Source organism: Fusarium vanettenii (assembly GCF_000151355.1).
Source record: "Fusarium vanettenii 77-13-4 chromosome 14 genomic scaffold NECHAsca_62_chr14_1_0, whole genome shotgun sequence".
Lineage (NCBI taxonomy): Eukaryota > Fungi > Ascomycota > Sordariomycetes > Hypocreales > Nectriaceae > Fusarium > Fusarium vanettenii.
The window spans coordinates 138,127-150,884 of record NW_003315827.1 but is presented as its reverse complement, the minus strand read 5'-3'; the positions used below and the strand labels follow the sequence as shown (position 1 = coordinate 150,884).

Here is a 12,758-nt window from a genome sequence, read left to right as displayed (position 1 = left end):
GGCCTGCTGAGGTCGCGGTTAATTTAGATTGAATCGTGGGTGTTCACAGGGGCTGTTATTGTACGACTGCAATATATTTAAGCAAAAATGTGTAGGAAACCATACAAGAGATACTTCTACAGGTAAATGCATGCGTAATTGAACAAGGCTAATTTACGACTCGCATGTCAACATCAACTCTCCTAAAATTCACCTCCTACAGGGTATTCACCCCAGCCTGGCACGATCTGCTGAGCCGTGTATCTCCATAGCTGTCCACCGGTCTGCGTCCAGTCAGCTACACCAAGCTCAGGGGAGGAGGGAATCTGAAACGCACAGCTATTGTCGTGCAGCCAAGAAGCATAAAGACGGCACCGACGTTGTACGGGAATCCCTGGCTGCGGACCGACAGGTCGAGATCTCGATTCACCTGTCTGTATGCCGGAATGCCGCGCCAATTCGTAGGCCACCAGTCCGGCTGCGGGCGAGGGTTGGGGTGAAGAGGATGATCGTTGACCGTGGGATCGAACTCTGGGGGCTGGGGGCCGTATGGTTGAAGGTCTTGCTCTGCTGCCGCGCCTGTTTCCCGGGCTTGGTTGGACTGCCCTGCGGAGCTGCCGTCTCCAACCAGCCGCAGGGTAGCTGCTGACTGTCCCGGAGTGTGCTCGCGGGTCTGGCGTGTGTGGGTGGACGCCTCTACCCCGCTCATTGTCGATGCTTGTTGGACGGTGATAGAAGTGAGATGTTGAAGTTGGCGTGGAAGGTTAAGTGCATCAGTTCAGGTTCGAAATTTACGGGGATTCTTGGAGGCACTTTGGAGGGCCATCTAGGATGGGGACGGAACGTTGGACAAGAAGAAAACACCGGGATGGCTGTGGAGCCGGTAGTATTCAATATATCCCCCACGTCAAGCCGACGTTGTGGGGTACGGGCCTGCGTAAGTTATGCATCCGTGGGGCCGGAGGTCTATACTATGGCCAAGGACCAGACGTTACTGCATGTCTGGTCCCCATCAGGGAAGGCCGCTCAAGAGGTGGGCGCTGCTCACTGATATCTCCAGCACTTGGTCGCACAGGCGCAGAGAATCCGAGACACGTCTACAGCATCGTCGTCATCGTCTGGACAGCTTCTCCCTTTCTGCTGCCGTCCTTTTGCATGCACCGGGAAAGCAGCAGCAACAACAATGGCCTCTGTATCTCCTGAGAGAATCTACGCAACCGCCCAAGGAGGTTTGCTCGAAGGTCTTCTCGAGAATGCGCAAACCCGCAAGGGCCAGATCTATGCCTTGCATGCCTGGCTCAAGGAACACTCCAAAGTGCTTGTAGAGAGTCTATGCATTGGTATGTCGCACGACTGGAGTCACGATGCATGCTGTGCTAACCACCGCTTATGCAGAGCTTGGATGGTCAAAGGACGAAGCTGTCGAGGACATGAACACGATTATCCACTCCGCCGAACAGCTCTATTACAGCCTCTCGCTCCAGGCGGACCTGCGTGTCGAGAAATCTGTCAAGAAAGGAGGCCAAGTCAGTGTCCACCCTCGGGCGTCTGGGGTGGCCTTGATTGTGGGCTCTCCGAGGAGCCCCCTTTCGTCGGTCCTTCTCCCCTTCTTAAGCGCCCTCGCCGCCGGCTGCACCACCATCAGTGTTCCTGCCGAGGGTGCCAAGAAAATGGCGGAGCTGATCTCGCAATGTCTGACCGACACTACCAATCACCAAGGCGTGGTGGTGGGCCACAGCCAGCATCTCGCCTATCTTACGTCGCAGCACTTCGACGTCGTGACGATCCCGGCGGACGCCAAGTATGATGACTTGATTCATCGACTCATTCGTGCCAATCCGTCAATTCGAGTGCTGCGGCCCACCAGGGGCAAGACGTTTGCCATTGTTGATCGCAGTGGCGACCTCGCATCCGCGGCTGTTCACCTTCACCGTGCCATCTCGGCCGGGGCTTTTTGGCGCAGCTTCAGATCCCCGAAGGTCCTGTTGGTCGATGAGTTCGTACTCGATGAGTTTGAGTTGAGACTTGGGCAGCTCATTGCTACTGGGGCAGCCCCTGCTGTAAATGGGGCCCGGCCTGGGGGCAAGGCCAACGGTCAGGCCAAGCCGGCCCAAGGCAGTGGCGAAGTTCGTAGTTCAAAAAATTCCTCCAAAATCGCCGTCTTTGATCGACCAGAGTGCGTATCGCTCCCTCAGCAGATAGGCGATATGCTAATGCTTGCATAGCGAGATGAGCTTTGAGGTCTTGCGAGATAAAGTCTCTGCTCTGTTCGAGGCAACCGACAAGGTCGTCATTGTTCCCACCACCAGCACCGAGAACAGCATTGATCTCATCAACGCAGTGTATGATTCAGACAGCTCACTCCTTCAAGTTAGTCAGACTATTGACACTCTGCAGGAATCATCCTGATCTTGCGCCGGTCCTGTATAGCTTCTCGAATTCGCTCGAAGGTGAATACTTCAGCAAGTTTGTTCGCGCTCAGCAAGCTCTCATCAACGGAATCAAACCGAATTCTTTAAGTACGTTGTCCCACTACAAAACTTGTCTGTCGCCACCTTCTGACTTGTCGACAACAGCGGTTGAGGTGCCCGTTACCCCCACAGCAACCTTGGACTTGCCTTACTCTGTTTCAGACTTCAGTGTCAACAGTCCAGTCTATCAAGTGAAGCCTCTGGGTAAGGGCAAGAGCCCAAAGAGCTCCGTCCTGGTTTCAAAGACCTTGAAGAAGGTCAAGCGTAGCCCATTCCTGGGCCATTCTTTCTTCGAAAGGGGAATTGTGCTTGGTCTCGTTATGGTGCTTGCGGGTGCCGGCGGATCTATGTACGGTGCGATCTTGCTAGGGAAGCGCCTGTTGGGAAGGTGATTCAGAATTGTTTCTTCTCCCAGCATACTTGTATCGTATTAGCTTTGTTGTTCGTTTAGCCGTCAGTGTCAGCACTATTGAATAGAAGAGACATCGTTTCGGTCTCTCGAACTTTCCTCTCCGACCATTGGCACTGCATATCTTAGAAACCCAGAGGTTATTTTTAGAGATAAGTATATGTAATCCGACATGTAGGCTGTGGTGCCAAACTGTGATCCGGATGACCAAGGGATACAAGGGATCGACAGGGTCAGCCGCTGGTATCCTGCAGTCACAGGATGGATAGCAGATATCTGATGGATCATGAATGTGGACCAAAGCCTACTATCTAAAATGGTCATCTGGTGCCCATCTGGATTACTGTATAGGCATTGTGACGGGGAAAACACACTCAGTTGAAGTTGGTGCGCAGATGGGTAGATTGAAAAGCGCCATTTGAACTCTCTGTCATGGCAAACCTCGCACTGCTGCATTTGTATGCGAAGGTATCCAGTGCAAACAAGAAAACTCCCACTAACTAACGTATATAATAAGCGAGTGCACCGGACAAGAAAGTGCACTAAAAATCTTAACCTTTAAAATAAGAATTACTAGAAAAACATAATAAATTACCTAATTAATTAATATTAATTGCTATGCTTTTCTTTAGATATTTCTATAACTATTTAATATATTCTTATATTATATCCTATCTTTCTATATCCTCTATAGTGCCTTTTCCTTAGTCTTATTAACCCTGCTTAACTACTACTTCTCGACGATTTGCCCTCTATTCGCCTATGTATATTAATCTAATTAATTACTTCCCTTACTTCCCTTATTATTATTATTCCTTCTTTTTATAATTAGGTCCTTTTTGCCCTCTAGTATTAACTTAGTAAATTATTTATTTATTAAAGGTTGTAATTCTTTGCCCTTAATAAGGTAATATATATAATAAGCAAGTAAAATAAATAAATAAATAAAATAAAAATCTTAACCCTTTTTAATAGAAATTATAATAAAAATATAATAAATTATTTAATTAATTAAAATTATTTATTATATTCTTCCCTAGATATCTTAATTATTACTTAATAAATCTTTATATTATAATTAAGCTTACTATAGATATTATAACGCTAAATACCTAGTTATATTAACCTCTTTTAATTACTACTCCGCGATAATTTTATTATTACTTATATATCTATATCTATTTAATTAATTATTTGCCTTCTTTCCTCTACTATTATAACCCCTCTTTTCTATAGCTAGGTCCTTTTTAACCCTTTATTATTAACTTAATATTTTATTTATTTCCTAAAGGTCTTTAACCTTAGCCCTTAATAATATATTCTTATATATTATTATTATTATACCTTTTATAAAAGACTTTAAAGCTCTTAGAATTAACTCTAGGGAGCTATTATAATACCTTTTAATTTATCTCTTAAGGTATTTTAATTAAGATTTAGCCTTAAGTATAATCTTTAGAGTCTTTAAAACCTAAGGGGTTAAGGGCTTAGTTCCCTTCTTAATAGGCATTAAAGTCTATAGCTATATATTAAGCTTTAAGATTATAATTTCTAGGTTAAGGAGAATAAAGCTAGCTCCTTTAAAAGCCCCCTTAATATTTCTTTTTATTATAATAGCCTTATATATTATATAAAAGGCTAAAAAGAACTTAGTCTTTAAAATATAGGTTATAGAGTATTTAATTGGATATTTTATTTCTCGCCTATAAGCCCTCTTAAGTATACTAAAGTACTTAATATTAAGAGGCTAAAATAAATAAGATAAATTAGGTAATATATAAAGCTAGATAATCTTTTTTTCCTTATAATATCTCTCGAATTTAATTAACTTATAACTTTTATAGCTATTAAAGATTAAGAGATAATAAGAATTAATTAATTAATTAATTATATATTAATTAAAGTACTTAAATTACTTAAGATTAATCTTATTATTAGTCTAGCTATTTTAGGTTATTATAATTACTTAAATAATTATAATCTATTCTTAGTTTCTAAGTTAGATTAATTTTAGCTTTAAATACCTTTTTAAACCTATAATAATTATTTTATTTATAATTATACTTATAAAAAAGCTAATCTTATTAAAATTATAAATATTATTTAATTAAATATTATACTTTATGATTATATTTACTATAAGCTAAAATTAATCGCAAATAATAATTAGATCTTTATATTTAGCTCTCTAGTAATTATATTTCTAAAAAAAAATATATCTTAAGGTCTAAGTACTACTTAATAAAGTTATAAGCCTAATATATGCCGATTAATAGTATATCGCGGTTAATAAATAAATAATTAGTTATTTCTTTTATATTATATAGCTAGAGGGGAAATCCTCGCGAATCTAGGTCGAAAATAAACTAAATAATAATTTATTTTTTTAGATTAGATAATCGATATAATTAAGGGACCTAATTATATCGCGATAGAATGCTATTTTAATAGCGATATAGCTAATACTTAGAGATATTATAGGCCTTTATAGCGCATTAAATACTTAGTTTTAGGTTATTTTAAAGGGCCTAAAGGGTAAGAAGGGTTTTAGCCTTAGTATTTAGGTCTAATATATTAAGTAATTAAGAATTAATTAATTAAATGAAAAGTTAGATATAGGAGGGAAAAGTGCGATGCATACTTGGATGCGATGCATGCTTATTATATATGTTAGCATAAGAGGAAGCTTATAAATAAATAGCATAAAGAGGTTATATATAAAGAACGATATAATATAAAGGCAGTAAGTCACGAGGAATTTATAGTATAACGATAACCGAGTTATATTTCGTGGTTAAGTAGTAGCTATAATAGCAACTCCAGTCTCGTTGCATCCAGTTTGCAGGGTAAAGAAGAAATGCGATATTGAAAGGGCAAGGGGCAGGAGCAAAGCCGATGCTGATGTAGACGAGGGCGTAGAAGCCCGGGAAGCCGATACCGAGGCGCAGAGTGAGGGTGGCATGATCGAAGGTGGCGGCCATGGCGGGAGGACCGATGGGCAGGGGGAAAGGCATTTTGACAGGTAACTCGAGCAGTAGTTAGCGCTAGTTGCCGCATGATGAATAGAAAGAAATTACCTATGGAGGGAGTTCGTTCTCGGCTGGATGGATAGAGCCGCTCGATGGTAGAGGTGTGCGCAAAGTGCCGTCGATTAACTGGCTCGTGTTGACTCGGGCAGGTCCGGGAGAGGTAACGACGAAGGATATGAGAGGAGGAAAGAAGAAGAAGAGGAAGGGGGGGGGGGAGAAGTTTTTATAGACGACATGCAAATTGTGACGGGAGGGTGTTTCCCAAGGGATAAACCGGTCGTACTAGGTTTATATTAGCAGAGGATCAGGTTACATACTCTAAGGCAGAGGATATAAGTCACGTCTAGTAATATACTCAAAGGTATTAAGTATAACTAAGTTATATTAATAGCTGAGGTAGCTAGTATATAAGTACTAATAAGTATATTCTATATACTTTAGTGCTAAACTAGATCGTAAGGATTACCTAGTGATCCTATTAATCTAGATTATTTAGATCACAGTGCGATCTAGGTAATCTACTTATCTATTAAAAATAATTAGATAGAATAAATAATTCCCTTTTAGAGCTTTTAAGTCTTAAATATTTAATATAAGACTTTTATCTAAGACTTTTAAGACTTAAGTCTTAGAAAAATAACTTAAAGATATAAGGTCCTAAAAGGTCCTTTAATTAAGAAAAAAAATAAAGAATAACCCTTTTTACCTTAATATCTAATAATTAAGAGTCTTATTGCCTTAACCATCTTTCACAATACCTTGAAGAACTGTGACGAGTCCTTACGTCACGTGAAAACGCCTACCCCACAAAACCTCCTCGAACGAACCAACCACACAGTTGGTACTCAACCGTCACAAGAACCCTCATTCTCATACACAATGTCCCTATCCAAGCCCCAAAAGGAAGGCCTCACGGCCACTCTCTCTACCCCTGAGGACTTCCTCAACTGGGAGCATGAGTTCCTCCTTCAGGCTCATCGCCTCGGTCTTCAACAGCACCTCAAAAGAAAGACCCTCCTGGGAGACGAACTAGCTATCCCCGACATCAGAAAACGCAGATACACGAAGACCGCTACAGCTCAACGAACGATTCGGTCTCATACGGATGAAACCAATGACGGAACCCCAGACGACATTCAGGAAACTGTCAATGGAACATGGTCCATCTCTGACCTGACCGACCAAGGCCAGAAGATCTTCCAGCAGGACCTCACCTTCTATCAGCTACAGGAGAAGGTTTTCGAAAAGCAGAAAAAGGCCATTGGAACCCTTCAAGACTGGGTTATCCGCATGGTCTCTCCTAACCTGATCCAAACCTGCTGTTAGTCACATGAATCTCTATACGAATGGCACTGGAACCTTCGTGCCCGGTGTGGAAGGACCGAGGCAGACGAAACGAGGGATGCCAGAAACAGGTATCTTAGCTTGCTAAGAACAGCCCCAAGAACGATCGGCCAAGCCGCACTCAAGTGGCTAGATCAGTGGGAAGAGGCAATGGCGAAAGGGCGACAGCGAGAGGTCCCTGAAACACTCCACAACAGCGCGTGGGCGTGAGACTTCTTCAGCGTCACCGCACACATCCTGCCTAGCTGGACTGCCTCGTATAAAATCTCTTCAAAGACTCTATTGTAAGATAGGGCCCTCTTATACCGAGATGTGGGGCACGCCTTCCGAAATGAGCTCCAAGATGCAGAAGCCACGAAGGGCCGAGTGGCCCGCGGTGCGTTTCATGCGAGCTATGCTGGGGAGGACCCCCAGGGTGATGCAGGGGACGCCCGCGTCATTGAAGGCCAGTACCACTCTGCGAAGACGGGAGAAAGGAAGCGTTAGAGGTCTCCTGAGAAGAGATAGGAATGCCCGGCGTGTGGGTTACCCCACGAATTTACGAAATGCTTCTATGTCTTCCCCACTAAGGCATGGAAGGGATTCAAACCCCGAGAGAAAATCCAATAGAAGGTAAGGAAACTCTCGAGGAAGACTTAGACCTGCAGGCCCAGGTGAAATCCCTGATAAGAAAAAAGGCCAGATTGTCAAACGATAGACACCTATCACAAGTAATAAAGGAAGAGAACTCTGATCAATGACTATATCACAGGCCCATTGTCGAAGTCAAGGCCACGTTCGTAACCCAGGGGGATGAACATCCCCTGCGAAATTCGACGATCCTTGACCCTGGAGCTACCGTCTCGATCACAAATAATGCCAATAGACTAGCGGGACTAGAACCGGCGATGCCAGGAGACTTCATCCGGGCTGGCGACCGAAAACTGCCTATCTTAGGCTACGGAACAATGGCACTCAGGCTTTCGGGAACACGATTCCTAATGCTTGAGGATGTGGCCTACTGCCCTCGGCTCCTTACCACCCTGGTCTCCCTACGTTAGCTACGAAGGAAGGGCATCTATTGGGACAATAGACACGACCCAACAACCCTCCGACAGCTCGACCAAACGATCGCATGCACGATACATGACCAGTACGGCCAGTATGTCATCGAATACCAACCAGGAAACTCCCCCAAAGCAGCTTTCACGGCCCATAGATTTAGCTCTTATACAAAGAGGCCCCCTTTGACGGGAGACGCTATCCGCTGGCATATTCGCCTAGGGCATCCAGGGCCACAAGCTCTCGAACACTTGGTCTCGGCCTCTCAGGGGGTGCGAATACGGGGACCAACCACTGTTGAATGCGATGCCTGTGGCATGTCGAAAGTCAAGAGACAAATCAGACGAGCCCCGAGATAACCCGATCAGAAGGCCGGCGAACGTATCGCTGTTGACTTCTATGACTACCAACAAGGCATAGGCGGCTACACCTCGCAGATGTTGCTAACCTGCCGAGCCACGGGTTACATCTGGGATTACTACCTCACGGCCCGGACGACAGAGGCTATCATCACCGCTTTCAACTCCTTCCTAGATCACATGGAAGTACAATACGGCCTCCATGTCAAAGTCGTCGAATGCGATAATGAGATCACGGAGATCAAGCCGAAGATCGGAGACTTCCTGAGGAACAGGGCCATCATCATCGAGCCTTCGGCCCCATACACACAAGCCCAAAACGGAGGTGCCGAACGCTCAGGGGGTGTAATCAAGGACAAGGAAAGGGCTATGCGGACAGGCGCAAGGCTTCCTCATCAGCTATGGCCAGAAATTGGAAGAACGGCCGTTTATCTATACAACCGAACGCCGAACTCCAAGTCAAGCTGGAAAACGCCATATGATCAACTCCACACAGCATCAGCCAAGGCAACGGGGATCCCACAGCCGAAGAAGAAACCGGATCAAACACAGCTGCGAGCTTTTGGCTGCAAGGCCTATGCAATGACCTCAGATGCACAGCAGAAGGTCAATCGCAAGATGCGGCTTAAACCAAAAGGCTGGATCGGCTTCCTAGTGGGATATAGATCCTCCAACATTTATAGGACCTGGATCCCCACGATTAACCGGATAGTTAACACGCGAGACGTTATATTCAATGAAGACGAAGGCTGCAACGGAGATTGGAAAAGTTTCAAGGACGAACTGCTCGAAGCCGATCTAGAGGAAATTGCCAAGCTCGCGCAAGCATCCTCTCTGCCGGAACAAGACGATAACGAACAAGCCGAACAGGTTGAAGACAGCATCGAAGTCGCCCTTCCAACAAGAAACCTGGCAGACGAGAGCAGCCCGATCACAGACGAGACTAAGGATTGCACGATGGCAGCCACCATGGAAGACAGCCTCCAACAGCCAGAAGACTCGGATATTCTTCCAACGCCTCCGGTCACACCACTATTAGCCCTACTGGCCCACAGCTCCAAGGCGTGGTCAGACGAAGGGAACAAAACAGTCACATGGCAAGCAACCTTCCTAGCGGGAACTAAGAACCCTCTCCAGACCTCAATCGAACGGAAACTCCGGCGGGGGGTGAAGATGCATCGAAATTCCCTGCCGCCACTCCCGACGAAACATGAAGACCTAAAGGACCACCCTTTTGGAATGCTCTTTCAGAGGGCCGAGGAAAGCCACCTTCAGAGTCACGAGGAAATGAGGTCCTGGACTGAGATTCGAACAAAAGACCCTAGAGCCTTTGGTCAGCAGATCCTTGGCTGCAGGTGGGTATACGTCTACAAGTTCGACAAACACGGTCGATTCCAGAAGTGCAAGGCACGACTAGTGGTCAGAGGAGACCAATAGGCTAAGGGCAGGTTGTAAGAGACGTATGCAGCCACCCTAGCCGGAAGGTCCTTCCGGACCCTGATCGCCATTGCGGCTAAATTTGACCTGGAGATGGTCCAATACGACGTGGTCAACGCATTCGTAAACGCCCCGGTCGACCAAGATATCTTCATGCAAATGCCCCCAGGGTATAAGAAGGCAGCAACAATCCTGAAGCTCAACAAGGCTCTGTATGGACTACGAGTCTCTCCCATGCTATGGCAGAAGGAACTGTCCAAGACCCTCCTAGAGATGGGCTACACACAGATTCCTCATGAACCCTGCTGCTTCAAAAATGGAGGAGTCCTCTTCTTCTTTTACGTCGATGATGTCATCATCGCTTACAGGAAGTCACGAAAAGACAAAGCCGATGAGCTGGCCAGATAACTTGGAGCCAAATACAAGCTAACAGGCGGAGATCCCGTGTAATGGTTCCTAGGACTGGAGGTCATACGGGACCAACCTGCAAGGAAGATTTGGCTATCCCAAACAGCCTACATTGACAAAATTGCGAATCTAGCTAACAAGGGGACATCTATAGTGCCCATGACTCAAACAGAGCTACGACCTCGAACAGGACTAGCAGCCCCAGCAGACATCCAAAGATACCAGCGCAAAGTCGGCTCGATCCTCTATATCGCCGTCAACACCCGGCCTGATGTAGCATTTGCCGCCTCCAGGCTGGCACGATTCCTTATCAACCCCGGCTAAGAACACTAAGACGCCGCCGATCGCGTTATACACTACCTCACGCACACAAAGCACCGAGCTCTACGATTCGGAGGACCCAGAGGTCTTACGGTGGCTAGTGATGCCTCGTTTGCCGACAACACCCTTGATCGGAAGAGCTCCCAAGCGTACACTATCCGACTATTCGACGGGCTGATTAGCTAGAGAGCCAGCAAGCAAGACACAGTCACAACATCCACAACAGAGGCAGAGCTCCTAGCCCTGGCGCAGGCTGCTAAGGAATCTCTCTATGTGAGCCGGCTGTTGAAAGAACTCACAGTCCAACTGAATGATCCAACTATCCGTATTGACTGCGACAACACCTAAACCATCAACTTGGTGACCGCCGAAGTCGCTACCTTGAAGACCAAGCTGAGGCACGTAGATATCCACAACCACTGGCTAAGACAAGAGGTCCAAGAAGGAAAAATTCATATCAACTACACCAAATCAATAGACATGGTCGCAGATGGATTGATGAAGGCCCTGCCAGCAGGAAAATGGAACCGCTTCCTCTATCAACTTGGATTGGAAGATATTCAGGAAAGACAGCAGCAGTGCCGGGAACAAGAAGGAATAGAAGCAATACTTGAGAAGATGGAAGACTGCCTAGGAAATGCAGGCTCAATCGGAACATATTGAGCCTAAGGGGGTATATTAAAAATGATTAGATAGAATAGATAATTCCCTCATAGAGCTTTTAAGTCCTAAACATTTAATATAAGACTTTTATCTAAGACTCCTAAGACTTAAGTCTTAGAAGGATAACTTAAAGGTATAAGGTCCTAAAAGGTCCTTTAATTAAGAAAAAAATAAAAAATAACCTTTTTTACCTTAATATCTGATATTATCCTATGACTGCCTAGAAAGCTATAACTAGGTCACGACGAGGGGTCAGGGCTAATTAAAATGCATTAAATAAAAGGTACTTAATACCGCACCTAAATTATATAGTAATAGAAGTCCTAATAATTTTAGCTATTATAAATCGCGATATTGTATAAGTAGTAGCTATAGCGAGTCTACTTCCGCTGTTAATAGTTACTATTAAGCTCCTTAAGAGGATTAATTTTCTTACCTTTTAACCTTATTTACTCCTACTAAAAGCCCTAATAAGCTAGGTAATTCGAATTTACCTTATAATTAATATAATTAATCTCTTAATTAATATAATTATATTATAAATTAGGGCTTTAAAGGTTAACATACTTAATAAGCTAGTATCACAAATAAGTAAGCATCGTATTTTTCTTGACCTTTTCTTAAGAAATCGCAATAAAAGCACTAAAAATTATTTAATTAATTAAAACTACTTACTATACTCTTCCCTAGATATCTTAATTACTACTTAATAGGTCTTTATATTATACCTAGGCTTACTATAAATACTATAGCGCTAAATACCTAGTCTAATTAACCTTCCTCGATTACTACTCCTCGACGATTTAGCTACTACCTATGCATTTATATCTATTTAATTAATTACTTATCTCTTCTTTTTTATTATTATAACCCCTCTTTTCTATAGTCTAGTCTTTTTTGCCCTTTAGCGCTAACTTAATATCTTATTTATCTCTTAAAGGTCTTTAACCTTAGCTATTAATAAGGTAACTTAATATATAATAGCCTTTATCCCTTTTATAAGAGACTATAGAGCCTCTAAGATTAATTCCGGCGAGCTATTTTAATACCTTTTAATCTATCTTTTAAGGTATTTAGACTAAGATCTAGCCTTAATTATAGTCTTTAAGGCCCTTAAAGCCCAAGGGGTTAATAATTTAGTTACCTCCTTAACTAATATTAGTATCTATAGCTAAATATTAAGCTTTAAGATTATACTTTCTAGGTTAAGGGAAATAAAGCTAGCTCTTTTAAAAGCCCCCTTAATATTTCTTTTTATTATAATAGCCTTATATATTATATAGAAGGCTAGAAAGAA

General features: G+C 43.7%; 3 protein-coding genes across 3 annotated transcripts; 2 read left to right on the top strand and 1 right to left on the bottom strand.

Moving 5' to 3' along the window:
* Nucleotides 1-182: 182 nt before the first annotated feature.
* On the bottom strand, nucleotides 183-688 carry NECHADRAFT_88390 (uncharacterized protein; the record flags this gene model as incomplete). Its single annotated transcript, XM_003040523.1, has 2 exons — nucleotides 183-305; nucleotides 359-688. 2 exons carry the CDS (start codon nucleotides 686-688, stop codon nucleotides 183-185), a joined length of 453 nt encoding a protein of 150 aa, XP_003040569.1.
* Nucleotides 689-1,162: 474 nt separating this feature from the next.
* Nucleotides 1,163-3,128, top strand: NECHADRAFT_88389 (uncharacterized protein; the record flags this gene model as incomplete). Its single annotated transcript, XM_003040548.1, has 6 exons — nucleotides 1,163-1,319; nucleotides 1,375-2,155; nucleotides 2,205-2,321; nucleotides 2,377-2,498; nucleotides 2,556-2,838; nucleotides 3,038-3,128. The coding sequence occupies 6 exons, from the start codon at nucleotides 1,163-1,165 to the stop codon at nucleotides 3,126-3,128; spliced, it is 1,551 nt and encodes a 516-aa protein (XP_003040594.1).
* Nucleotides 3,129-6,767: 3,639 nt separating this feature from the next.
* NECHADRAFT_88388 (uncharacterized protein) lies at nucleotides 6,768-7,718 on the top strand (the record flags this gene model as incomplete). The annotated part of the gene is made up of 4 exons (XM_003040547.1): nucleotides 6,768-7,209; nucleotides 7,327-7,438; nucleotides 7,509-7,516; nucleotides 7,576-7,718. 4 exons carry the CDS (start codon nucleotides 6,768-6,770, stop codon nucleotides 7,716-7,718), a joined length of 705 nt encoding a protein of 234 aa, XP_003040593.1.
* Between the last annotated feature and the right edge of the window lie 5,040 nt (nucleotides 7,719-12,758).